Source organism: Castor canadensis, chromosome 15 (genome assembly GCF_047511655.1).
Source record: "Castor canadensis chromosome 15, mCasCan1.hap1v2, whole genome shotgun sequence".
Taxonomy (NCBI): domain Eukaryota; kingdom Metazoa; phylum Chordata; class Mammalia; order Rodentia; family Castoridae; genus Castor; species Castor canadensis.
The window spans coordinates 90,693,209-90,715,274 of NC_133400.1; the positions used below are offsets into that span (position 1 = coordinate 90,693,209).

The 22,066-nt window shown below is 35.4% G+C and overlaps 1 protein-coding gene across 4 annotated transcripts; it reads left to right on the forward strand.

Annotated features, from left to right (window-relative positions):
* Window positions 1–1,788: 1,788 nt before the first annotated feature.
* On the forward strand, window positions 1,789–20,807 carry LOC109678869 (aldo-keto reductase family 1 member C1-like). Of its 4 annotated transcripts, none has more exons than XM_074056743.1 (12): window positions 1,790–1,876; window positions 2,516–2,611; window positions 6,943–7,079; window positions 9,784–9,951; window positions 11,827–11,943; window positions 12,681–12,758; window positions 13,630–13,752; window positions 13,877–13,933; window positions 16,427–16,536; window positions 17,419–17,584; window positions 18,615–18,697; window positions 20,248–20,807. In XM_074056743.1, the coding sequence occupies exons 3-12, from the start codon at window positions 6,999–7,001 to the stop codon at window positions 20,288–20,290; spliced, it is 1,026 nt and encodes a 341-aa protein (XP_073912844.1). In that variant the 5' UTR covers window positions 1,790–1,876; window positions 2,516–2,611; window positions 6,943–6,998; the 3' UTR covers window positions 20,291–20,807. The 4 variants fall into 4 exon arrangements, with proteins under 4 accessions (XP_073912845.1, XP_073912844.1, XP_073912846.1 ...); XM_074056745.1 differs by having other exon boundaries at window positions 20,395–20,807; XM_074056744.1 differs by lacking the exon at window positions 2,516–2,611 and having other exon boundaries at window positions 1,789–1,876.
* Window positions 20,808–22,066: the final 1,259 nt, after the last annotated feature.

Sequence of the window (22,066 nt, forward strand, 5' to 3'; positions counted from 1 at the left end):
GTGGAAAAAATAATGAAGAGTCTTGCACACAGTTTGATTTTTCTGTCTCTAACTTATGACCAACTCTGATATTTCTCTATGTGGCCTTCATGATGTTCTGTCTTTTCCAGGGAACTGTGCGTGTAATAAAACATTTAAACTTTCTCAACCCTTCTTGTATTGTGCCTGCTATCATGTTCATGTTCTCTCCCAAGGCAATAGGTTTGTAGCACTGGAAAAAGACTAAATGATTATTTTGACACAAAAGAAAGGAAGAGCGATGGTGTGAGACTGACTAATAGAATGGAGGGCAGGGGAAGTCCATGTCTTCTCACTAAGCTGTAAGCAAACCAGATGAGTTATCACACTGTAGCTATCAACTTCATAAACTCATGCCCTCTGTAAGTATAAAAAGCACATCGTGGGAAAAATCCTAAATTTCCATGCTGTAGGTACTCATCTGGACTCAGGCCAGGCCCCTGAACTGAAAATATTCACTAGAAACAGATGTGTTGACATTATGGTATACTGAAATAAAATTTAGGGAACAAAATGGAGCCTAGGTAGAATATTAGGAATAGTAGATAAATTATCTGTGCCTCAGTCTAATCATCAAAACTTGGGCATACATAGAAGACTGTTGGTTTCCTGAACAGATTGCATTGTTGGAAATAATCTAGGAACTACCGCTTCAACAACCTCTTTCTTATAAGGTATCTGTTGCAAAAGGTAACATAACATAAGTTGATTCTACTTACTTTCCCAGTCTTACACCCCTTAGGAATCAAGTAACCCTCTATCCCAACCTCCCCAAACACATTGTCAAATTTGTGGATCAAAGAAGGGTGAAAAGAAGGAAGGTAGGGAATGCTCTTTAGATAATTTGCTTTTCTTAGAGGTTAGGGACAAAAAATTAGCCAATATGGTAATTTGTATTTCTCACCATTCATGTACTTGTTTATATGAAGACATTTATACTTTAATTCTAGAAATGATAGCCTTATTGCATCCATGAGAAGAGAGTCCAAGTTACCCAACCACCATATTTATTGTCTAGATAGAGTCTGAATTTCTACATCAGACTCATACCTATTCCAAAAAGTCTGGTATGTGGCCAGGTTTTCAAATTTCAGAAACTGTTGCTTTTTAGCATAAGGATCTTCAAATATGTAAATATATGCACTACTCATTTACATTACATTTATATATGGTGAATTTTTATAATCTTATGTTGCCGTGCCATCTATTTTAAATATGTTTAACTTTCTCATATGAGAAGCAGAGCTTAGTTATCTTTGACACAGATTCTAACTCTCTATCTCCTCCCACTTCCTTGATGTAATCTATCAAATACTTGCCATATGCAACTGATCTGTAGTGAGGTCTTCTCTATGAAACAGCTAGATGCAGAAGGTTTGACTTGCCCCATTGTTCATTCCCCAAAAGATTGGGCATGTGTGTCACAATAATCACCAAAATCACAATATATCGCTTGGCATTTTGCTTTCTTGATTAAAACCCAATTAAAACTCTCCATGGGAAACTGGTTTGGATAACATTCTGGACTGCAATAAATATGCTAGTCTGTGACTTTTCCCCCCAAACCTTCCTGACCTCCAGGCAGACACTGTACCTACCAGGACACATAAATAATAGAGCTTTATTCTCTTTCATTGTGTGTGTCTCCTAATATTTGGATGACTTCAACAGTAGCATAGGAGAGAGCACAGTTGACAATATCAACTTGTTTGTCAAGTTTTGCAATTGAAGATCAATAGACAGATAAGAAGTTAAGACCTTTCCAATGTCCATTAAGCAACAGTCTACTTTGACTTTCCCTGTGAAATTCAGCATTTTCTTATTCATGGCTTGAAATACACTCTATATCCACTTATAGGTAAGCACAAAAATCCTTATATACAGAAAATAATTCTCTAATGTCAGGAATTCCTGTATGTTAGGTGGGACCATTTAAACTTATTCAACTATGAATTGTAACATGTAATTATTGCTCCTTTAAGTAATCATAATGAGTGCTTTGTCATTTGCTGTCTCAGTAATTTGATATGATTCACTAAATTTTAATTTCCTTACATAGAAATGTATATTTCAAAGTAAATGTATATACATACATTCTTTTTACTTAATTTTTTCTTCATAGTTTCCAGCAACTTCACTATCATTCAGGTGAATAGCTTAATATGTACTTTCAATATTTCTCTAAGATAATATAGCAAATACTGAAATATATTTAATTTTTAAATGAAAATTTGAAACACATGTGGCTATGATTTAAGAAAATTGGATTCTAATAAAAACTATCCTTTGTCTAATACACTTTAATTTTTCTATTTAAGAAGTAAAGTAAGCTACCTTATTTGCAAATTTATTATGCATGCTTTTGACAAAGCATGGGCAAAAATAAATAAATAAAGTCAAAAAATATGTCAAAAGCTAAATTTCAAATTCTTGCCTGCACATTCCATAATTCAGTTGATACACAAAAGCTCTCAGTCAGTCCTGTGTTTATCATCAGGGTGCCTAAATCATTGTGTGAACTGCTGAATGTTTCTCTGCCCTTATTTTGAAAAAAATCTGCCTCCCCCAAAACAAATGGTGCTCAAAAATCAAGGTAAGAGTTCATGTATTTAATTTAAATAATAAAGTGAAAATTTGAAGTTTATCTTCTTTGATTTCTTTTTTTCAGTGATTTATAGTTTTTATTGAAGAGATCTTTCACTTCCTTTCTTAAATTTATTCCTAGGTATATTTTGAGGCTATTGTAAATGGGATTGTTTTCTTGATTTCTTTCTCAGTGTATTCATTGTTGGTATATAGAAAAGTTAACTGACTTTTGTATTGGGATTTTATGTCCTCCTACTTTTTTGAAAGAATATGATTTTTAATAGGATTTTTGTGTGAATAGCTTAGGGCCTTTTAGGTATAAGATCATATCATTTGCAAATAGGAATAATGTGACTTCTTCCTTCTGTATTAAAATCCATTTTATTTCTTCCTCCTGTTTTTTATCTCTGGCTAGGGATTTGAAACTGTATTGAGCAAGAGTGAGGCAAATGGCAGAATCAATATTGTGAAAATGGCTATACTACCAAAAGCAATCTATATGTTCAATGTAATCCCTATAAAAATTTCACTTACATTCCTTACAGAAATAGAAAAATAAATCCCAAAGTTCATGTGGAAGCACAAAAAAAACTTGAGAATCCAAAGCAATTCTGAGCAAAAACAATGCTGTAGGTATGACAATGCCTAGTTTCTAACTATACTATAGAGCCATAGCAATAAAAACAGCATGGTACTGTCATAAAAACAGACATGAAGACTAGTAGAACAGAATAAAAGACCCAGACATAAATACCACACAGCTAAATCTGAAATATGCTTAATTTTTAAGTGAAAATTTGAAAACTATGTGGTTATGATTTAAGAAAACTGGATTCTAATACATACTATCCTTTGTCTAGCACATAGGATACACTCCAATTGTTCTATATAACAAGTACAGTAAACCTCCCAAAACATACATTGGAGAAAAGATAGCTTCTTGAACAAAGGGGCTGGGAAAACTGGATATCCACATGTAGAGGACTAAAATTAGATCTCTATCTTTCACCCTCCTGTACAAACATCAATTCAAAGTCTATCAAAAGCCTTAGCATAAGACCAGAAACTATGAAACTGCTGTAGGAATCAGGAAAGAATAGGGGAAATTGGAACATACAGGCATAGGCAATGATGTCCTTAATAGAACCCCAATAGTTCAGCAATTAGGAGGAAAGGTAAACAAATGGGACTGTATCAAACTAAAAGCCTCTATACAGCAAAGGATACAGTCACTAAACTTAAAAGACAGCCTACAGAATGGAAGAAAATCTTTGCCAGTTATTCAGCTGATAAGGAACTGTTAACCATAGAATCTACAGGGAGCTCAAAAAATAAATTCCTGTAGAAACAACAACCCAATGAAGAAATGGGCGCATGAACTTAACAGACTATTTTCAAACAAAGGAAGAAACAGGTGTGGTCAATAAATGCATGAAGAAGTTCTCAGCTTCCCTGGCCATAAAAGAAATGAAAATCAAAACTACTTAAGATTTCATTTCACCCCAGTTAGAATGAATATTTTTAAAAACACAAACAACAACAAATGTTAGCAAGGATGCAATAAAACAGGAACACTTATACACTGTTGGTAGGAATGCAAATTAGTACAAGTACTGTAGAAAGCAGTATGGAGCTTATTTTTAAAAACTAAAAGCAGAGCTACCATAGGAATCCAGTGAAACACTCCTGGGTATATAATGAAAGGAATATAAGTCAGTATACAGTACAGCCACTTGTACACCCATGTATATTGTAGCAGTATTCACAATAACCAAGCTATGGAAACAGCCCAGATGCCTTACAACTGATGAATGGATTAAAGAAATGAGACTATTACTCAGCCAGAAAGAAAAATGAAACTATGTTGTTTGCAGGTAAATGGATGGAACTGCAAAGCATCATGGTAAGCTAAGTAAACCAGGTTCAGAAAGAAAATGTTGTATGTTTTCTCTCATATATTGAGGATGTATGCAAAAGATAAATGTATATGCAAATACAAACATGATCTTACACACATTTATATGTAGAACATGTATGCAATTGTGGGATTGTATCATGGGAATCGGGGGAGGAGGAAGAGAAAAAGAGAATCATAGAGATTGAACAATATCAAAATACATTGCATTTGTAAAGGAAGATATCATAAAGAAAAGCTATTGAATAATAGGGGGTGGGAGGAAAGGACAAGAAAGTAATAAAGGGAGTTAATGTGACAAAAGTACAGTGTATTCACAGCTGAAATACCATTGTAAAAATATGGACTTAAAAATGAAGGACAGGATTATAAAGCAGGTACTGTGAGGGAGGGACTTGTGGGAGGAAAAGGGTGAAGAGGGGATAAAGGAGAATAAATATTCTCGATGTACTTTATATTCTTATATGGACTAGAACAATGAAACCTATTGTCATTGTAAAGGGGGGTGAGAGGGATAAGGAAGAGAGATGGTAGAGGGGATGAATGGAAATGTCACAATATCATTTGTTCACATGTGTGTACATTGTTTGGGTCATTTCTCTCCCCTGACCTCACCCTCACCTTTCCCCCACCTCACTTCCAGGCAGAAGTGAAGAGAAGACATAAGCATAGTAAGAAAGACAAAGCGATTTTGCTAGTTAAGGATAGCTATACAGAGAGATTCCTAGCATTGCTTTCATGTACAAATATGTTACAACCCAAGTTGATTTGTCTCTAACTGATCTTTACACAACTAACATATGCTAATAAAATGTGTTTTAAAATTTAGGTTTGTAGAAAGTCAGCTTGTCTTTAACACAAGTTGGGTGACATTATGGGAAAATGAATGGAGCATCCTCAGTACAGTGCTCAACTCTATGCGTCCTGATCATTCATGGTTTTTCCTCAATGGGGATCATGTTAGAACCATATATCTGTGAATATCAAGTATATAGACTATACTATACTATATAGAGTCAATGTGCCTTATTTATTTATTGATTTGCTCATGGTGAGTGTTCACTTGATTGAATGGCTGCCAGTAAACATGTTTGTGTAAAATATCAGCCCTTTTATCTGGTTATAAATATTTTCCAAATTATCATTTTTTGTTAATTTGGCTAATACTATATTTTCCCATGCAATAATTTTATTTTATGTACTTAAATATATCTGCCTCTTCTTTAAAGGAAAGTGATTTTTTGGCCTGTTATAACAAGGCTTACTCTCCCCCAAAATTGTACCTTAGAGTCTCATAGAGTTTTCCTCTCATTTTTTACTTTTTCATATTACTTACATATTTGGAATTCCTTTTTAAACATAGAGTAAGAGGGAAAGATCAATGTTATTTTCTTTGTAGTGGATAGCTATTTATTCCAGTTGCATTTAATAAATAATCCATTATTTTCCTCTGAGTTATATTACCTTATAAATCATACTTTATAAAGTCATATAAATAAAAGCTAATTCTGAAGTTTATATTCTATGCCACTGATATTTCTGTGTAACCTTATACATGTACTATTTTTTAGATTATATTGATTTTGTAATAACTTTTTTAGGACCAGTAAATCAAGTTTCCTTCATGTTTTCCTCTTTTTACAACTTACACAAATCTGTTTGGAATGTAAAGTATAATTGCATGGATATATACATTATTTTAAGAGAATTTACATTTTAGTATATTATTTTCCTGTTCAAAAATTTCATATATATTTTCACTTGTTCAAATGTCATTTTATCCCTTCAATGATATTTTATGGTTTATGGAAGTTCTATCATCCTTGTTATCTTTATGCTTATGTATTCTGACGTTCCTATCACAAAAGTGAATGCAGTATTTTCTCCATTTTCGTGCGTAGTATACATGATTTGGATTAAGTTTGTGTCTTTAATTTGTACATGGTCAGCAATACAGTTCTCTGGTTTATTCTAGTAATGCTTTCACTAGGAGCTTTGGGGAATTTTTATATAATCATATCCAATGTTTCATGCATTATTTTCTTTTTTTTAATTGGGTTGAAGCCTACAAAACATATAGCCCTAGGGCAATTAATGGGGGGAAAGACAGCCAGGTTGCCTATGACTATGCTAAAAACCACAGAATTGTGGACTTTGTTTTGTTTAATTTATTGATGATACTGGGATTAAACCCAGGGTGCTAGAACCGTTTACCACTTGTGCCACACATCCAGATCTTTGGTAACTTTTTGTTTTTGAGATAGGGTCTTGATTACTTACTTTGCCTAAGCTGACTGCTGACCACTATCCTCCTGCCTCTACCTCCTGTGTCACTGAGATTCCATGCATGTTCATCATGTCTGACTGAATTGAATCATTTCTCTTATGTCTTACAAAAATAGTGATATTTCTTCATTCTCCAGGTTCCTGTTAATAAAGAAAAAAATTAGTGTGTATTTTGCCAGAAAAGTGTAAGGAGATGAGCAAACTCCTTTCTGTAAAATTGAGTGATAACCACTTCATGCCTATGCTGGGATTTGGCACCTCTGCTTCCAATAAGGTAACATATTGGATTGGAGGTGGAGGAATAGCAGATCTGGTTCCTGATAACTACCAGCCACTGTATAGTTTAGGGAACTCAGGCAGGCCTCACATTTCAGTGTTTAAGATACTTCCCTCCAGGTTAGGTTACAGGTCTCCGAGTTAGGTGCATTTTCAGTGTTTTTTGAAATTTTACAGATATGGAATGTGAGAATCTTATTAAAAATGCTGATTCAAAAGCCTAACCCCAAAAGTTCTGAGCAAATCTAGAATAAGTTTAAAAATACCACAATTCTAATTTGCAACCAAGTGGTTCTGATGCTACTCATCCAAAGATCACAGTTGGAGTACCACTATATCAAGACAGATGAATTTTGTCATCTTTTAGCAATTCAGGGGTGGATAGGTCTGTTTTTATTACTCTCACCTGCTGTCCAGTGGTAGCCATCTTACAAAATATTAGGGTAAATGAAACCTAGTTGTCATCATTACCATGTACCAGAAAATTCAAAGGAAGCTTACTTGTGAAAAAAGTTTCTCTGTAATTTTTAAAGTCCAAGTTCCCCCTATGTGTCACCAATTATAGAATCTAGAGAAAACTGTGGCAATTACGATGTGGAAAAAGGACTAGAGTTTTGGTGGTACAGTTTAGAAACAGTCTCTTGAAGGCTAGGTTGTTGATACTGTGCCATGATGAAAGCCAAGTAGCATTTAGAAATTTTCCTTCTGTTTGGAATACTAAACTCCATATCAGTGTCTGAGTTAAGCACTGAAAACTTAAGGGCACATCTTAGTGCTCATGATGATAATTATTCAAGGAAAGTCAAGGGAATGATTCTCCAACAAGACAGGTGTATTGCAACGAAGATTGCAAGCATGGATATTGGCATGAATGGTGCTCTGTCTGAACTTGGGCTCTTGAATCAGGACATTCAGTCTCCATGGAACTCAGTTAACTCATAATAACTTGGAAATGAAGAGATATACCCAACAGACATCTGATTTCTGACTATTATGTAACAAATGGTAATAAAGAAAGCATTTTGAATTACTTTTAGAGTCCAGCCTGGTGGGACATTAGAACTACAGGCAGCTAAGAAAAATATCAAATTTTGAAGGAGAAATTATCACATAAGGACCAACTTAGCACCAAAAATAAAAGGAATTAGTTATGAGATATTTATAAGTGGAAAAGAGTTTATTTTTTTCTTTTTTTCATCCTCCATGAAATGTTTTTTGAAGTGTTTTTCCAAGCTTAGATTAGTAAATTACTAATTATTCTGTCTCAAGTTACATATTCTTTACATTGATAGATAATTAATAGCATTAGATTTCTGGGTTTCAGCCAGTATAATCTCTTCTAGAATAAATTAATTTAGTAATATAAGTGTAGATTATTAAAATATACAGTTGTAGAGGTACTGTAAATTCAGATATAGAACTAAACCTGATGGTGTGCTGTACAGATAGTGTAAATTTAGGGACATAGAACTAAACCTGTGTCTTCAATGTAGGATCCAAGCATCAACTGTGAATATCTTTTCTCAATTTTGGCAGCTTTAAATTAGGCATAGTGGGGCTATTTACACTATTAGAATTGGCAAATACTACAAATCAAGACTTCCTTCAGGGAGTTAGTTTTTAAATATTCACCACTGATTGTAACTCAACATTTAGATTTATAGCTTCTAATATTATCCTTCAGAAAAACAATAAGTTTTTTAAAAAAATTATTAGCATATATTAATTATACAAAGTAAAGTGTTTCATTATTATTTCCATATGTACATTTAATGTACACTGATCAGGATCACTCCCACTGTTACTCTTTCTTATCCCCCCTTGCCTCCTTTTCTACCTCCCCTTCCAACTCCCTAGTAATCCCCCCTTTACTTTCATGGCCTTGGTTTTCTTTCCACCCTCCTTAGCTTCCACAAATGAGAGAAAACATAAGAGCCTTGTCTTTGTGGTACTGGCTCATTTCACTTAAGATTATGATCTCCATTTCCATCCATTATCCAGCAAATGACATTTCATTCTTCTTTTTGGTTGAGTAAAACTCCATTTTACATACATTTTCTTTATTCATTGATCTACTGATGGACAAATAGGCTAATTCCACAGTATGGTATAGTGAATAATGCTATAATAAACATGGGTATACAGATATCTCTATAGCAAGCTGATTGACACTTTTGTGTATGTACCCAGAATTGGTATGACTGGGTCACACAGGAGTCCTATTTTTAATTTGAAGAGTCTCCATAGTGACTTCCATAGTGGCTGGACTAGTTTAGACTCCCAACAAAGTAAGAGTTTCTCTAACTCAGCATGCTTACCAGCAATTTTATGTTTTCTCAATAAAATACACTATGGACTACATCACTAAACATAACCCCCAAAGAGAACAACAATTTCACCCTAAATCTCAGTGTAACTAGCAACAACCAATGTGAACATTCTGTGGATCCAACACCGAGGTAGATACCTATCTCTTCATACACGTGTGAAAATATGTGCATACAATTTGATGTACAGAATAGCATGCATAAGGTCTGCAACTGAATTCTTATTTTCATATTTTTCTGTATAAGTCATGACTAGATTTCCTCATAATAAATTATGTTTGACATCATTGCAAAAAAAAATAGATTCTGTTGCATAGCTCTGCATATGGAATTAGTCTTCTGTTCCTGAATCTAATAAACTTCTTTCTTTCCTAGGATGCTAAGAGTAAGGTTGAAGAGGCCATCCAGAGTGCAATCGATATAGGTTACCGCCATATTGACTCAGCTTTTTTTTACCAAAATGAAGAAGAAATTGGATCTGCCATCCAGAAAAAGATTGCCAATGGCATTGTGAAGAGAGATGACCTATTCTATACTTCAAAGGTACTGTGTATGGCTGCATGTACTGTAACTACAGGAGTAGGAAGCTTACTCATAGTAGAATAGTTTTTTGAAGGAAAAAATTAGAAACTGATCAGGAACATATGTTCTGTGCTCAGATTTCTATATATGAATCAGACTCTCTACCACTTACTAAATGTGCAACCTCAAACTACTTAAACTCTGTGTTTTAGTTTCCCAAGCTCTAAAATGATGATAATATTATTTACCTCATAGGATTTTCATGTGTTACATCAAAAAAATATCTAAAGCTCTTAGCCCTTAGAAAAATATTTGTGACTCCTCAAAAAAAGCTAGCTGTTATCATTATCTTATTTTTAAACACAGGAATGAATTTTTATTGTCCAACTCTGCTTTTTCAAATTTTGAAAGTTATTATTTCACTTTCCTAATCTTTCTTAGCTATTGCCTCAGGTAATGTGAATTAGTTTGAAAGTGTATGCTTTGGAATCAGACAAAACTGGAATCAAATTTTAGCTAAACATTCTATCAATTTGAATTTATGAAATTTTCCTAACTAAAAGTGTTTAGCTTTTCTGAGCTTTGCTGTTCATATCTCAACTTATTTGGTAGTCATTTAATATTTTTTTCTATTCCTTATAAAATGGGGATAAAACCTCAAATTGATATAAAGATGAAATTATTGCTCGTAAAAAGTACTTATGTACTCTTTTTTTTTAAACTCATGTCATTTTGTCCTAATATTGTTCACATCCATTGATACAAGATCTTAAAACAAATAACTTAGTATTTAAGTCAGATAAGAAAGGGAACTCCAAAGGAATTTTTCGCTGATATTTATTGAACTGACCATTGCAAAAAAGAAAAATCGAACTATGAAGTAAGTAGGGCAGAAAGCAAGTTCACATCCATGAAATTCTGTAAAGAACATTTCTTCTAGCCCCTGAGAATATTTTTAAATGTGATGTAATGTAGCTACAGCACCAGCCACCCTACCCCACTCTTATCTTTTAATGCTCCTTTTCTATGAATTATTTATTTCCTCACTTTTGGTCATTTTGATTATTTTTCCCTACATTGCTTCTTAAAAGGAACTGACTAATACATCCAAAAATATTGGGACTAACTTTCTTTGGTCCCAAAGAAAAGCCTAACCATTTAATAGAGTAAGGAAAAAGTTTCCTCAGTCACAATCACTTGGGGTTATGGTGTAACATACAATTTCTCAATGTGGCCTCAAAATGTTGTGATTTATTATGTGTGGGGTAGAACCCAGGAATATATTTTGAACAAACAAACCAGATAATTCTTTTACATTCTAAAGTTTCACAATCAATGTGCTAAGACCACGTTTGTGTTTTCTATATTGGTTGTCCCTATTCAGTCTGAAAATACTATGCTATTATAAGGAATCCATAAGATTCATTGGGTATAACTACTACAAGGGGGGGGGCGGGCTGTTGTTGATATTATTCATTTGCCGTTTTATTAATCATTCTTGAAGATTTTTTTTCCTCTTGAAATATTAAGGGTTGAACTCAGGGCCTTGCTCTTGCTAGGCATGTGCTCTACAGCTTAAGCCACTCCATCAACCCTTTTTGTGCTAATTATGTTTGGTATAGGGTCTTGCTTTATGCTCTGGCTGGCCTGGAATGTGATTGTCCTATTTGTGCTTCCCCATGTAACTGGGATGACAGGCATGTACCACCATGCACAGCCATTAATAGAGATGTGATCTCACAAACTTTTTGCTTGGGCGGCCTTAAGCTATGATTCTCCAGATCTCTGTCTCCTTGGTAGCTAGGATTATAGGCTGGAGCCACCATGCCCAGTTTCATTACTAAAGATTCTTGTTAAAGAAATAATCCCATACAACTTCTCTTTCAACCACTACAGCTATGGAGCACCTTTTGCCGTCCAGAATTGGTCCAAGTAGGCCTGGAAGCATCATTGAAGAAAGTTCAGCTGAGTTATGTGGATCTTTACCTTATTCATTTCCCAGTACCTTTGAAGGTTAGCAAAAGGTTTTATTTGTTTGGGAGAGGGTGTTTGTCTTGTTTTTACTTTGGTGATCAACATAAAAATTAGCATATGTATATATGAAAGGATACAGTGAGGATAAGAAACATACTCTTTCTCTCTTTCTCTCTCTCTCTTTCTCTTCCCCTTCCTGTCCCTCTTCCTCTCATTTTTTTTCTCAAACTCTTCACCTTCAGTTCACTATTCCAGCCCCAGAGTGATAGTTCACTGGTTCTCATGTCTTTGCCTCGATCATGTGACTATATTTCCTGTATTTTCAAGCTCCCATACTCCTCAATTTCAACCCTATGCTCATGAATAGCTGGTGACTGCCCTGATGTGGAGTTCAGTTAAGAGACAGGAAATTTAATGAGGCTGAGACTCAGCAGCTGAGGTGCTAACAATTCACTCTAAAGGAATGGGACAGGATTCCTCTACCAGGCTCCAGGACTAAGGAGCTCACTGGATACAATGCTACTCTATGCTCTATCTAGCACAGGGCTGTAGTGGGGTGTTAGCCTTGACACAACAATATCAATTTAACTTTAGCACTTCAAAGCTTCTCTAGGAAGTGTTTATCCTCTGTGTACTTCTTTTGCCTCTAGATTAACTTTATAAATTCTTTCAAGAATAAAGGCAAATTGTTCCATCAGTCTCAAGGTCTATGTGCCACAAATAGCTTTGATGAGCCAGATACATCTTCATGTGAGCTTATCCTTGCTCTGTTTCAGCCAGGAGATGAGCTTTTACCAAAGGACTCACATGGAAAACTCATTTTTGATGATGTGAATCTATGTAGTACTTGGGAGGTAAGTGCACTTCAGAGAGGCCATGTCTCTAACCTCAAGGGAGGTGGGGATGGACAAGAAATTTAGGAAAGACGAATCCCCAACTCTTTCCACTATACTCAGGTGAGTCTCTGAATATCCCAGTGTTTGCACATTTCATTTATTTACCCATTCAACAAATTCTTACTGAGTTTCTCTGACAATTTCCTGAGTATTTAGAATACTGCTTGATATATCACAGAGCAAAGGTCTCTGTCTGATGAGAATGGTCAGTGGTATGGGGGGAATAGTTTAGTGAAGAATTGAGAGTAATAGGAAGGGTTTGGAACACAGAGATGCAGTAAGAAACAGAATGGAAGAATAGTGCTGTTTGAAATGTGACATTTGAACAAAGACCTGCAGTGAATGAGGGGATGGGCTATGTGAGTATGTGGAAAAGGGTTTTATAGACAGAAAGAAAACCAGGGTAAAGATTTTAAAAGGAAGAGACATTACTCTGTTCAAGGAACATTAAGGGGGAATATGTAACAAGACAGAATGGATGAGTTGCAGAGTAATAATCAATTAAGTCAGAGAAAGCTAGAGTCAGTGGCCTGGCAGATGGTATTGCTACCTTATGTGTGGCACCTGGTTCCATTTCCTTTTCCCCTGGCATATGTTTTGCCATGACTCAGTCAACTTTTTCTAGACATTCACTGATGTTTGTGCTGCCTCTACTATCTCTGTCCTGCTCACTTATATTTTCACATACTATTATCTTCTCACCCATTTTCTATTATTTTTCATTTTCCTCTTACTTTATCAATTCCTGCCTTATTTATTGATATTTGGAACTTGAAAGATTTTCTCTCCCCTTGTCTCATATTCTTCCTCACAACTCTTTCCTATCCAGGCTATGGAGAAGTGTAAGGATACTGGATTGACCAAGTCCATCGGGGTGTCCAACTTTAACGGCAGGCAGCTGGAGATGATCCTGAATAAGCCAGGGCTCAAGTACAAACCTGTCTGCAACCAGGTGAGTCTGATCAATCTGTCCCATAGATCTCTTCTTCCTCTGCTCTTCACCTTCTTCTTTCCTGGATCAGACAGGACCATCAGTTACACTCCCCATTAATGTATTTTGCCTCTGAACATCACAGGCTTCAAAAGAGCAGGATGTACTTCAACTTATTCAAGACAACAATGCTCAAAGCCATGTGAGTTTGTAAAATGAAAATCTAAGAGTGGGTTGGATGATAATCAACTAGTTCTTGTGGTGGTTGATACTAGAAGTTATAGATAACACAAATGTTCAATAAATTCAGATCCTATGCATGTATAAGTAAATGAGTAATCCATCTTTGACTGATAGCTTGTTTAAGTGCTGTGCCACAAGCTAACCACTGAGAATCTTGATGATACAAAACCTCTGCACAGTGATTCAAAGCTACTCTCTTTACAAGATTCTACTTAGAAGATGCATGATGGTTACATAAGAAAGTGAGTGTACTTACTGTTACTCAGCTGTGAACTTAAAATGACAAAATGTATGCTATGTATATTTTATTACCATAAAATCTTTAAAGCAAAGTAAATGTCTATTCATTAAGAGAAACAAATTTAAATGGGCATCTCATAAATTGCCATACCATGGAGAATTATGAAAGAATGTGGACACAGGGATGATTGATGACACTCCCTTGCTGTAGAAGGCTCACACTTCACCCAGGTTATCACACCTCCTTGTAAATGTCTTGCATGAAAACTGAAGACGGATGATGGTCAATCTCTATATTAAATATTAGTGAAGCCTATTTTCTTTTTGAATGAAAGTACAATAGGAGTTCTAAAACATTTTCTTTTCTCTTAATTTCACCAATTAAGAGAAAAGATAAAAAAAACTTTTGACTGAATAGCTGATGAAAATACTCAAGGGAGAACTTTGACATTTCTATGAGTTTTAAAGGGTGAATGTAATCTGTTCAGATGTAAACTGATTACTTGGGGATGAAGATAAAAGTGCAAGCAAAGGTTGAGCTTAAGTACAGTTATTTATGTTCTGTGTAGCAATGAGGTAACAGTAAGAAAATAATTCAAGTGAAATGTTATATAGCTCAACAAATAAGCTTGGTGTGGTGGCACATGCCTCTTATCCCAGATATGGGGTAAGTAGAGGCAGGATGACTGCAGTCTGAGGCTCTAGGCAAAAACACAAGCCCCATTTGAAAAATAAGTAACGCAAAAAGGGCTGGGGGTGTGGCAGAAGCGATATAGCACCTGCCTAGCAAATGTGAGGCCCTGAATTCAAAGCCCATTCCTGTCCCCTCTCCAAAAAAATGTAGAATGTACAATGGAGAAATTCCTATATTAATGTTTCTGTATTGGTAAATCCATTGTACCATACTAATATAATGTAAATAATAGAGATAGATAGGGGTGAGGATAGACAGAAGAGTGAGTATGTGGAAATTTTCTGTACTTTCTTGTCAATATTTCCCTAAACTGATAAGTGCTCTAAAAATTAAGTCTCTTTATTTTATTATTCTTTAAAAGTGAGTTTGCCTGTATTGCCTACTGCAGAGTTGGCCCCTAGAATAACTGTCCAATGATGAGAGCAGTGTCCTGGCATACATGTTACATGGACAAGGGAGCTGAAAAGAAATGGTTAAAAATAAGTGCAAAGGTCCTGGTTTCTTATTCTGTGTGCACTGAGGTGAGGAAAATGGAAAGGTGGAATTGTAGTCACTAAATTTCTCTATCATTGGAATATTTGAGTGTAATATCACTAACATTTTTTCTGACTAATAACACCTACCAAATTATTTCCATTTGATGATAAAAAGCCCAGAAGCATTTCCAAAATTCAATTGGACTTGGGATAAGCCTGAAGCTTGGGGAAGAAATTGAATGTAGTCATTTATAGTGAGGTCAGATTTAGGAGAAAGGATCAAGTAAGGACATCACAATATGATGTGATAGGAAAGAGAAAACATTCCAGTTTCTGGATCCAAAGAATATCAATAACCTTATAAAAAGTCTGCTCAACATTGAGGGATGACTTCTGTGGCTAAATGTCTATTCTTTTTTCCATTATTCAACCAGGTTATTAACTTACTTTGCAGAAAACCCCCAGGAAATAAAAATAAGTTTAAAAATAAAGCTAAACACACAAACGAACATGAGAAAGAATGGAGGGGATATGCTTGGTATCTTGATTTTTGTGATCATATTATGGAAGCCTACATATGTCTATACTCATCAAGATGTATATGTTCAGTATGGGTAAATTTTTGCTAAATATACTATTTTATTAAATCTAAAAACTTTGAGGGGTGATTTATTGGTTCTCAGACAGCAGGAGAGAGAAGAGAGGAATGTAACGAGTGGTAATATTTAAAAAGTAAAAGGACAGAGTTGCTGTTTATTCTATATAAGCAATCACATGCAAACTGAGATCATCTGATAGTCTTGTTATTTAAACCTATCCTCTAAGAATGATGCATTAAGTATATAATCAATATCGTTATACTATCCCTGAGCTGAAGTTCAAAGTTAAGCATTTGGGTGCTGTGTGGGTCTATGGTGATCACTAATTAGCCAATGTTGCTTTTGATCTTAATTTTTTACACCACATAATATGACACTGAATGTTCCTGCTAAATTTTGTATTGGTATCCTGTGAGCTAACACTTCTGCTTGGCATTCTGCAGGTGGAATGTCACCCTTACCTCAATCAAAGAAAACTACTAGAGTTCTGCAAGTCCAAAGACATTGTCATGGTTGCATATGCTGCCTTGGGGTCCGATGTGAACAAAGAATGGTAATGATCTCCATAAAATTATTTTAATCATAGATACTTACTACAGAATACTGACTCTCTGGACAGTATGGGGGAAATTAAGGTTAGAGAGTAGGAATATTTCGCCTTTGTAATCCTTTACTATCCCACATCCATACTGTATGGACTCAATATAACATGATTGAATAATAAAATTACCAGGGTAAAGATCAGTTAGAGATGAATCAACCTGGGTTGTAACACATTTGTACATGAAAGCAATGCTAGGAATCTCTCTGTATAGCTGTCCTTATCTCAACTAGCAAAAACGCTTTGTCATTCTTATCATTGCTTATTTCTAGTCTTCAACAGAACTGGAGAGGGGAAGCGAGGGGGGAAGGGGAGAGAGGGTGGGGTGGGGACAGGAGGGAGAAATGACCCAAACAATGTATGCACATGTGAATAAGTGAATAATAAATATAATAAAATAAAAACTACTGCCTGGCAAGTCAAAAAAAAAGAAAATTACTGAAAGATTTTTAAAATAGCAAATTCTCATCTGGATGTTGGTTATTCATTATGATAGTAGTAATTCAGTCTTACTTTGGACAAAATTTTGTCTTTTTTTTACTAAATTTCCCAGAAATGCTTAAAAATGAAAAAGTACTTGTTTCCTCTTCTACCTTTCTTTTATTTTTCATATATATATATATATATACATATATATATATATATATATAGAGAGAGAGAGAGAGAGAGAGAGAGAGAGACAGAGAGACAGAGAGAAGAAGCAGGGCAGATATTAAAACACCAAGAGGGTAATAAGAAAGATTTTAGAGGATTAGCCATCACTAGCTTGAATAAATAGTCCTAAGAGGAATGCATATCCATTCCCAGACATGTAGCATTTGTCTTTCCACTCAGGGTGAGCAAGAACAATCCAGTTCTCTTGGAAGATCCAGTACTCAATGACATTGCTAAAAAACACAGGAGAACCCCAGCCCAGGTTGCCCTACGCTACCAGCTACAGAGGGGTGTGGTGGTCCTGGCTAAGAGCTTCAATGAGAAGAGAATGCAAGAGAACTTCAAGGTATGGGGTAGGACTGTGGGCAACAGAGACCAGACAGAGCCACCTCATTTCCCTCTGATAGGCAGTTATTTGTGAGGCTCTCAAGGCATATTTGAGCAAAGTTCATTTCTGTATAAATTTTATGCCTATAATCACCATCTTGAACTGTTTTGTACTTTAACAGCCTCAAGGAAAGGAGTGTAGTTGTTGGAAAGAATGCTAGACAGAGGTTATCAAAGGTTGGGTCCCAAATTCTGATTTTGCCCTATGGTATGACCCTGTGACCCTGTGTAAGTGATCCCTTGACCTCTTCAGCTGTATCTTAATCCATTTTCTGTTGCTATAATGAGTACCAGATAGTAGGAAATTTATAAACAAAGAAGTTTATTTAACTCACAGCTATGTGGCTGGAAATCTAAGACTGGATAGGTATATCTAGTCAGAGCTTTGTGCAGCCTCATAAAATGGTGAAAAAATGGAAAAGGAAGCAGTCACATGCAGAAGGGACAAAATTTGAGTGGCAGATTCACCTTAGAACAACATGCTTAGTAAGTAATCTAGACCTGAGACTGAAAAATCACTCACTGCCTGGAGAATTAACACAATGACACAAAAGTGGCATTAATCACCTGATGGGGGCAGGATCCTCCTGACTCAACCACCTCTTAAAGGTCTCACTGTGTTCAACACCATTATTACACTGGGGAATAAATTTCAACATCAGTTTTGAAGGTAACAAACTATATCCAAACTGTAGCAAATTGTAAAATGAAGGAATTAGATTCAGACAGGCTTGGATTAAAAAACCTAAAGGGTTTTTTTTACTATAGTTGCAGCACCCCCTCCAAAAAAAAGGCCTCTGAGGGAAGATCAGAGATACTAGTTTCACCTATGAATGGACAAATTCCTGTGACTTTTGCCACCAAATGAAAAACAAGTCAGTGTATAGTGGTTCATAAAGCCTACATAAATTTGTGTGTTTCTGGGGAGGGAAGGAGAGCCATAACAATTGCTTCAGGAAAGTTGAAATTGAACTTCTATGTTTTGGCAGGTTTTTGACTTCCAGTTGACACTGGAGGATATGAAAACTCTAGATGGGCTGAACAGAAACATTCGCTATCTTAGAGATTCTATGTAAGTAGCTATTGTAGACCCTGGCAAGCATAGTAGAGGAATTCCATTTATAACAATCCACAGAAGGGAGAATCTGTTATTTGAGAACATTGATGGACACCATCTTTTTTCAGACCTGAGACCAGAGCTCTATGCCAATGCCCAGGGCACTGTCTAATCAGGAATAAAAGCAGCACTTGATGCAAGATAAGGCTCCATCCTCAAACCTGTGTTCTCGCTCTATGTTGTATGCTCCCTTACGTATCTATCACTGTGCTTTACTCCAGCCTATACACTGGAAAATCCCCAGTTTCATTTCTATCTTATTCTATTTTTTGTTGCTATAGACTAATACCATAGAGTGGATAATTTATAAAGAACCGACAGTTATTTCTGCAGCTCTGCGAAATAACTTCTAGGCTCTTCTAACTGCACCATAGCATGGCAGAAGTCATTAAGTATGAGAGAGTGAAAGATATCAAATCAGGTCCCTCTTTCTCTTATAAATATTCTGTTACCAGCATGGGCCACACCTTTATTACATCATCTAATACTAATTTCCTCCCAAAGGTCCCACCTATAAATACTATGAACATATGAATTTGGGGGTTAATTTTCCAACATATGAACTTTAGGGCCATATCAAACCAAGGCATTTTTCCTCTGACTCTAAAAATTTGCTTCCTTCTCATATGCATAGCACATTAACTCCATCCAAATAGGCTCAAAGTCTTAACTTTTTCCAGCAACAATTCAAAAGTCTAAAGTCTAAAACCTAGGGTTTTATTTTAATCAATATGGATGACACTCAGGCATGATTTCCTCTAGCTGTGTGCTTGAGAAATCAAAACAAGTTATCTAGTTCAAAAATACAATGGTGAGGCAGGTGGATATTCACTCTGCAATAGGAGAAAAGAGACAAGAAACAAGAAACATGAAAGACCAAAGCTCAGCAGTGAAAAAAACATGATTAAAGCTCTAGAATAAATTTCTCACTTCATGTGCTGTCTCTTGGACACACTTAGGGGTTGTGGCCCCAAAGCTCAGGCAGACCCACCCACATGGCTTTACTGGGTTCATCCCAAGCAGCACTTCTCATAGGTTGAAGTCTAGTGCCTGCAATTTTCCCAGACTAGTGTTGCACATTGGAACCTCCAGGGTTCTGCAATGTCAGAGGCAGCCCTGCCCTTGCACCTATGCCAGAGCTCTTGCAGTCTACTGGACAGTTCTGCTTATTCCCACAGTGCAAACTTAATATATCCAAATTTAAAGCTTTAAACGTCTATTTATATACTCTTAATGTTAGAGCTACAAACACCAATATCATAGCTCAAACCTCACTCTCCACATCTAATTCAAAATGGAGTCTTATTGATTCTATATGCTAGTTATTTCTCCTCTTTTCCTATTTTTATCACAAGTTTTACCCTCTTTAATTCACCTTTTGGGTTGTGTACAGACCTATTTTTAAAAGAAAATTATGCTAATTTTCATTCTTATGCCAGTTTAATGGAAAGCTCTCTTCACCCAGCCTAGAAATAATTGACCAATACTTTCCTTTTATCACTTAGGTTTTCTCCTCACCCAAATTATCCATTTTCTGATGACTGTTAATAACAGAATGTGGGGGTGCCTAAATGTTCTTTGATTCTGGTTGATGAAAAGAGAACAGTTCAAGAATGAGAAGCTATTTGGTTTACTCCATGTTGCTTACCCAGTTTAGGAACAAGCTGATCTGAATTCCTGCATGAGGAAATCTTCGATCCAAAGAAAATAAAGGTACATTCCAAACATCCTATCCTTCTGCAGCTTTGACATTTGTTCTTTTTGTTGTTGTTGTTATTGTTGATTTTGCTTCCTCTGTTAATGGATTTGATCACTTCCCTTGGAAGTGATCACAAGGGAAATCAAGGTAAAAAATTGCTTATTATTCAGTCTACCTTCAAATTTTCAAAGTTTAGATTTTCACTTCTCTGCAGTTCTTGAGCTACTTTTCTTCTGTAAATGTTGCATACATTTTTATCATACTTTTAAAATAGATTTAAAATTTACTTAATACATTTTAATTAAAATGTTTGATTAATAGATATTTTGTTACAATTAAAACATGCATATTATGGTGGGTAAAAAATACCACAATTTGATGTTTGTAAGAACTTTAATTTTTTAGCATTTTATAACAAAGTTTTTTTTCCACTCTCAAGTTCAGTTTATAACTTTTCTCTTTAATGAATTATGTTTTTGATTTAAATTGTAAGAACTTGTTGGCACTCTACCACTCAAGTACAACTCCAGTCCATTTTGCTCTGGTTATTTTGGAAATGAGGTCTCCCCATCTTAGCTTCCCAAGTAGCTGGGATCATAGGCATGAGCCACTGGTGCCTTAAAGTGTTATATTTTTTATATTTAAGTCAATGATCTATATTGCATTAGTTTTCACTTGAGATGCGTCCCTTAGGTCAAGGTCATCACTCCCACACACACCTCAATTACCCCGTCACCATTTGATAAAAAGGTCGTCTTTCCTCCATCAAACTCATTTTGAATTTTTGTTAAAAATTGGCTGGGGTTATTACATAGGTCTGTTTCTGAGTTTTTCATTTTGTTCCTTTAACCTATCAGTTTATCTCTCCACCAATACCATAGCTTTGATTTCTGCAGCTGTTGAGTAAGTTTTGAAATTGGGACCACTGATTTTAAAAATTCTCTTCTTATTCAAAAATGAACCATTCATCCACAAGAAAAATGCGAAATGAGTCCTACCATGGACATATCACAAAAATAATGAAAGGATTGAGTCAGAGTTAGTACATGTTTTGAAACCCTAAAATTATTATTTAAATGTTTCCACTCAAAGCACTATTTACTTCTAGGGAAGCAAGGAACAATTTTATTTTGGAGACAGCTGCCTATAATGTTTTAGGCTTATTTATAATATCAGCTTTCCAGACAGCTTACTGTTTAATCTCACTCTAACAACAAGGAGTTGTTGTTAGAGTGAGATTAACAACAAAGTCCTTTCACAGAAACCACTGATGTAATTGACAGTAAGAACAGTACATCCAGTTTATTAGTACACTAATTTTTTTTGAAAATCAAGTTCAATATTCATTGCACAGGTATCTGAAAATCTCAACAGAATTTCAGCTCTTCTGAACAGCCTAAGATTTTCATGTGGCTTGGTAAATATTTCTACTCTGATACAGAAGCTTGAAAATGTTGTAGTCACTATGAGTATAACATCTTATGTGTTATCTGTTGTTGTATGCACATTTTCTCCACCTTTTCTGATAGCAATGAATTTTAATATGTTTCCATTCTGGACAACCTTGGCCCAGTGCTTGGGCATGGACCCCAAGGTGCCACTGAATAGAAGAAAAGAGACAGATT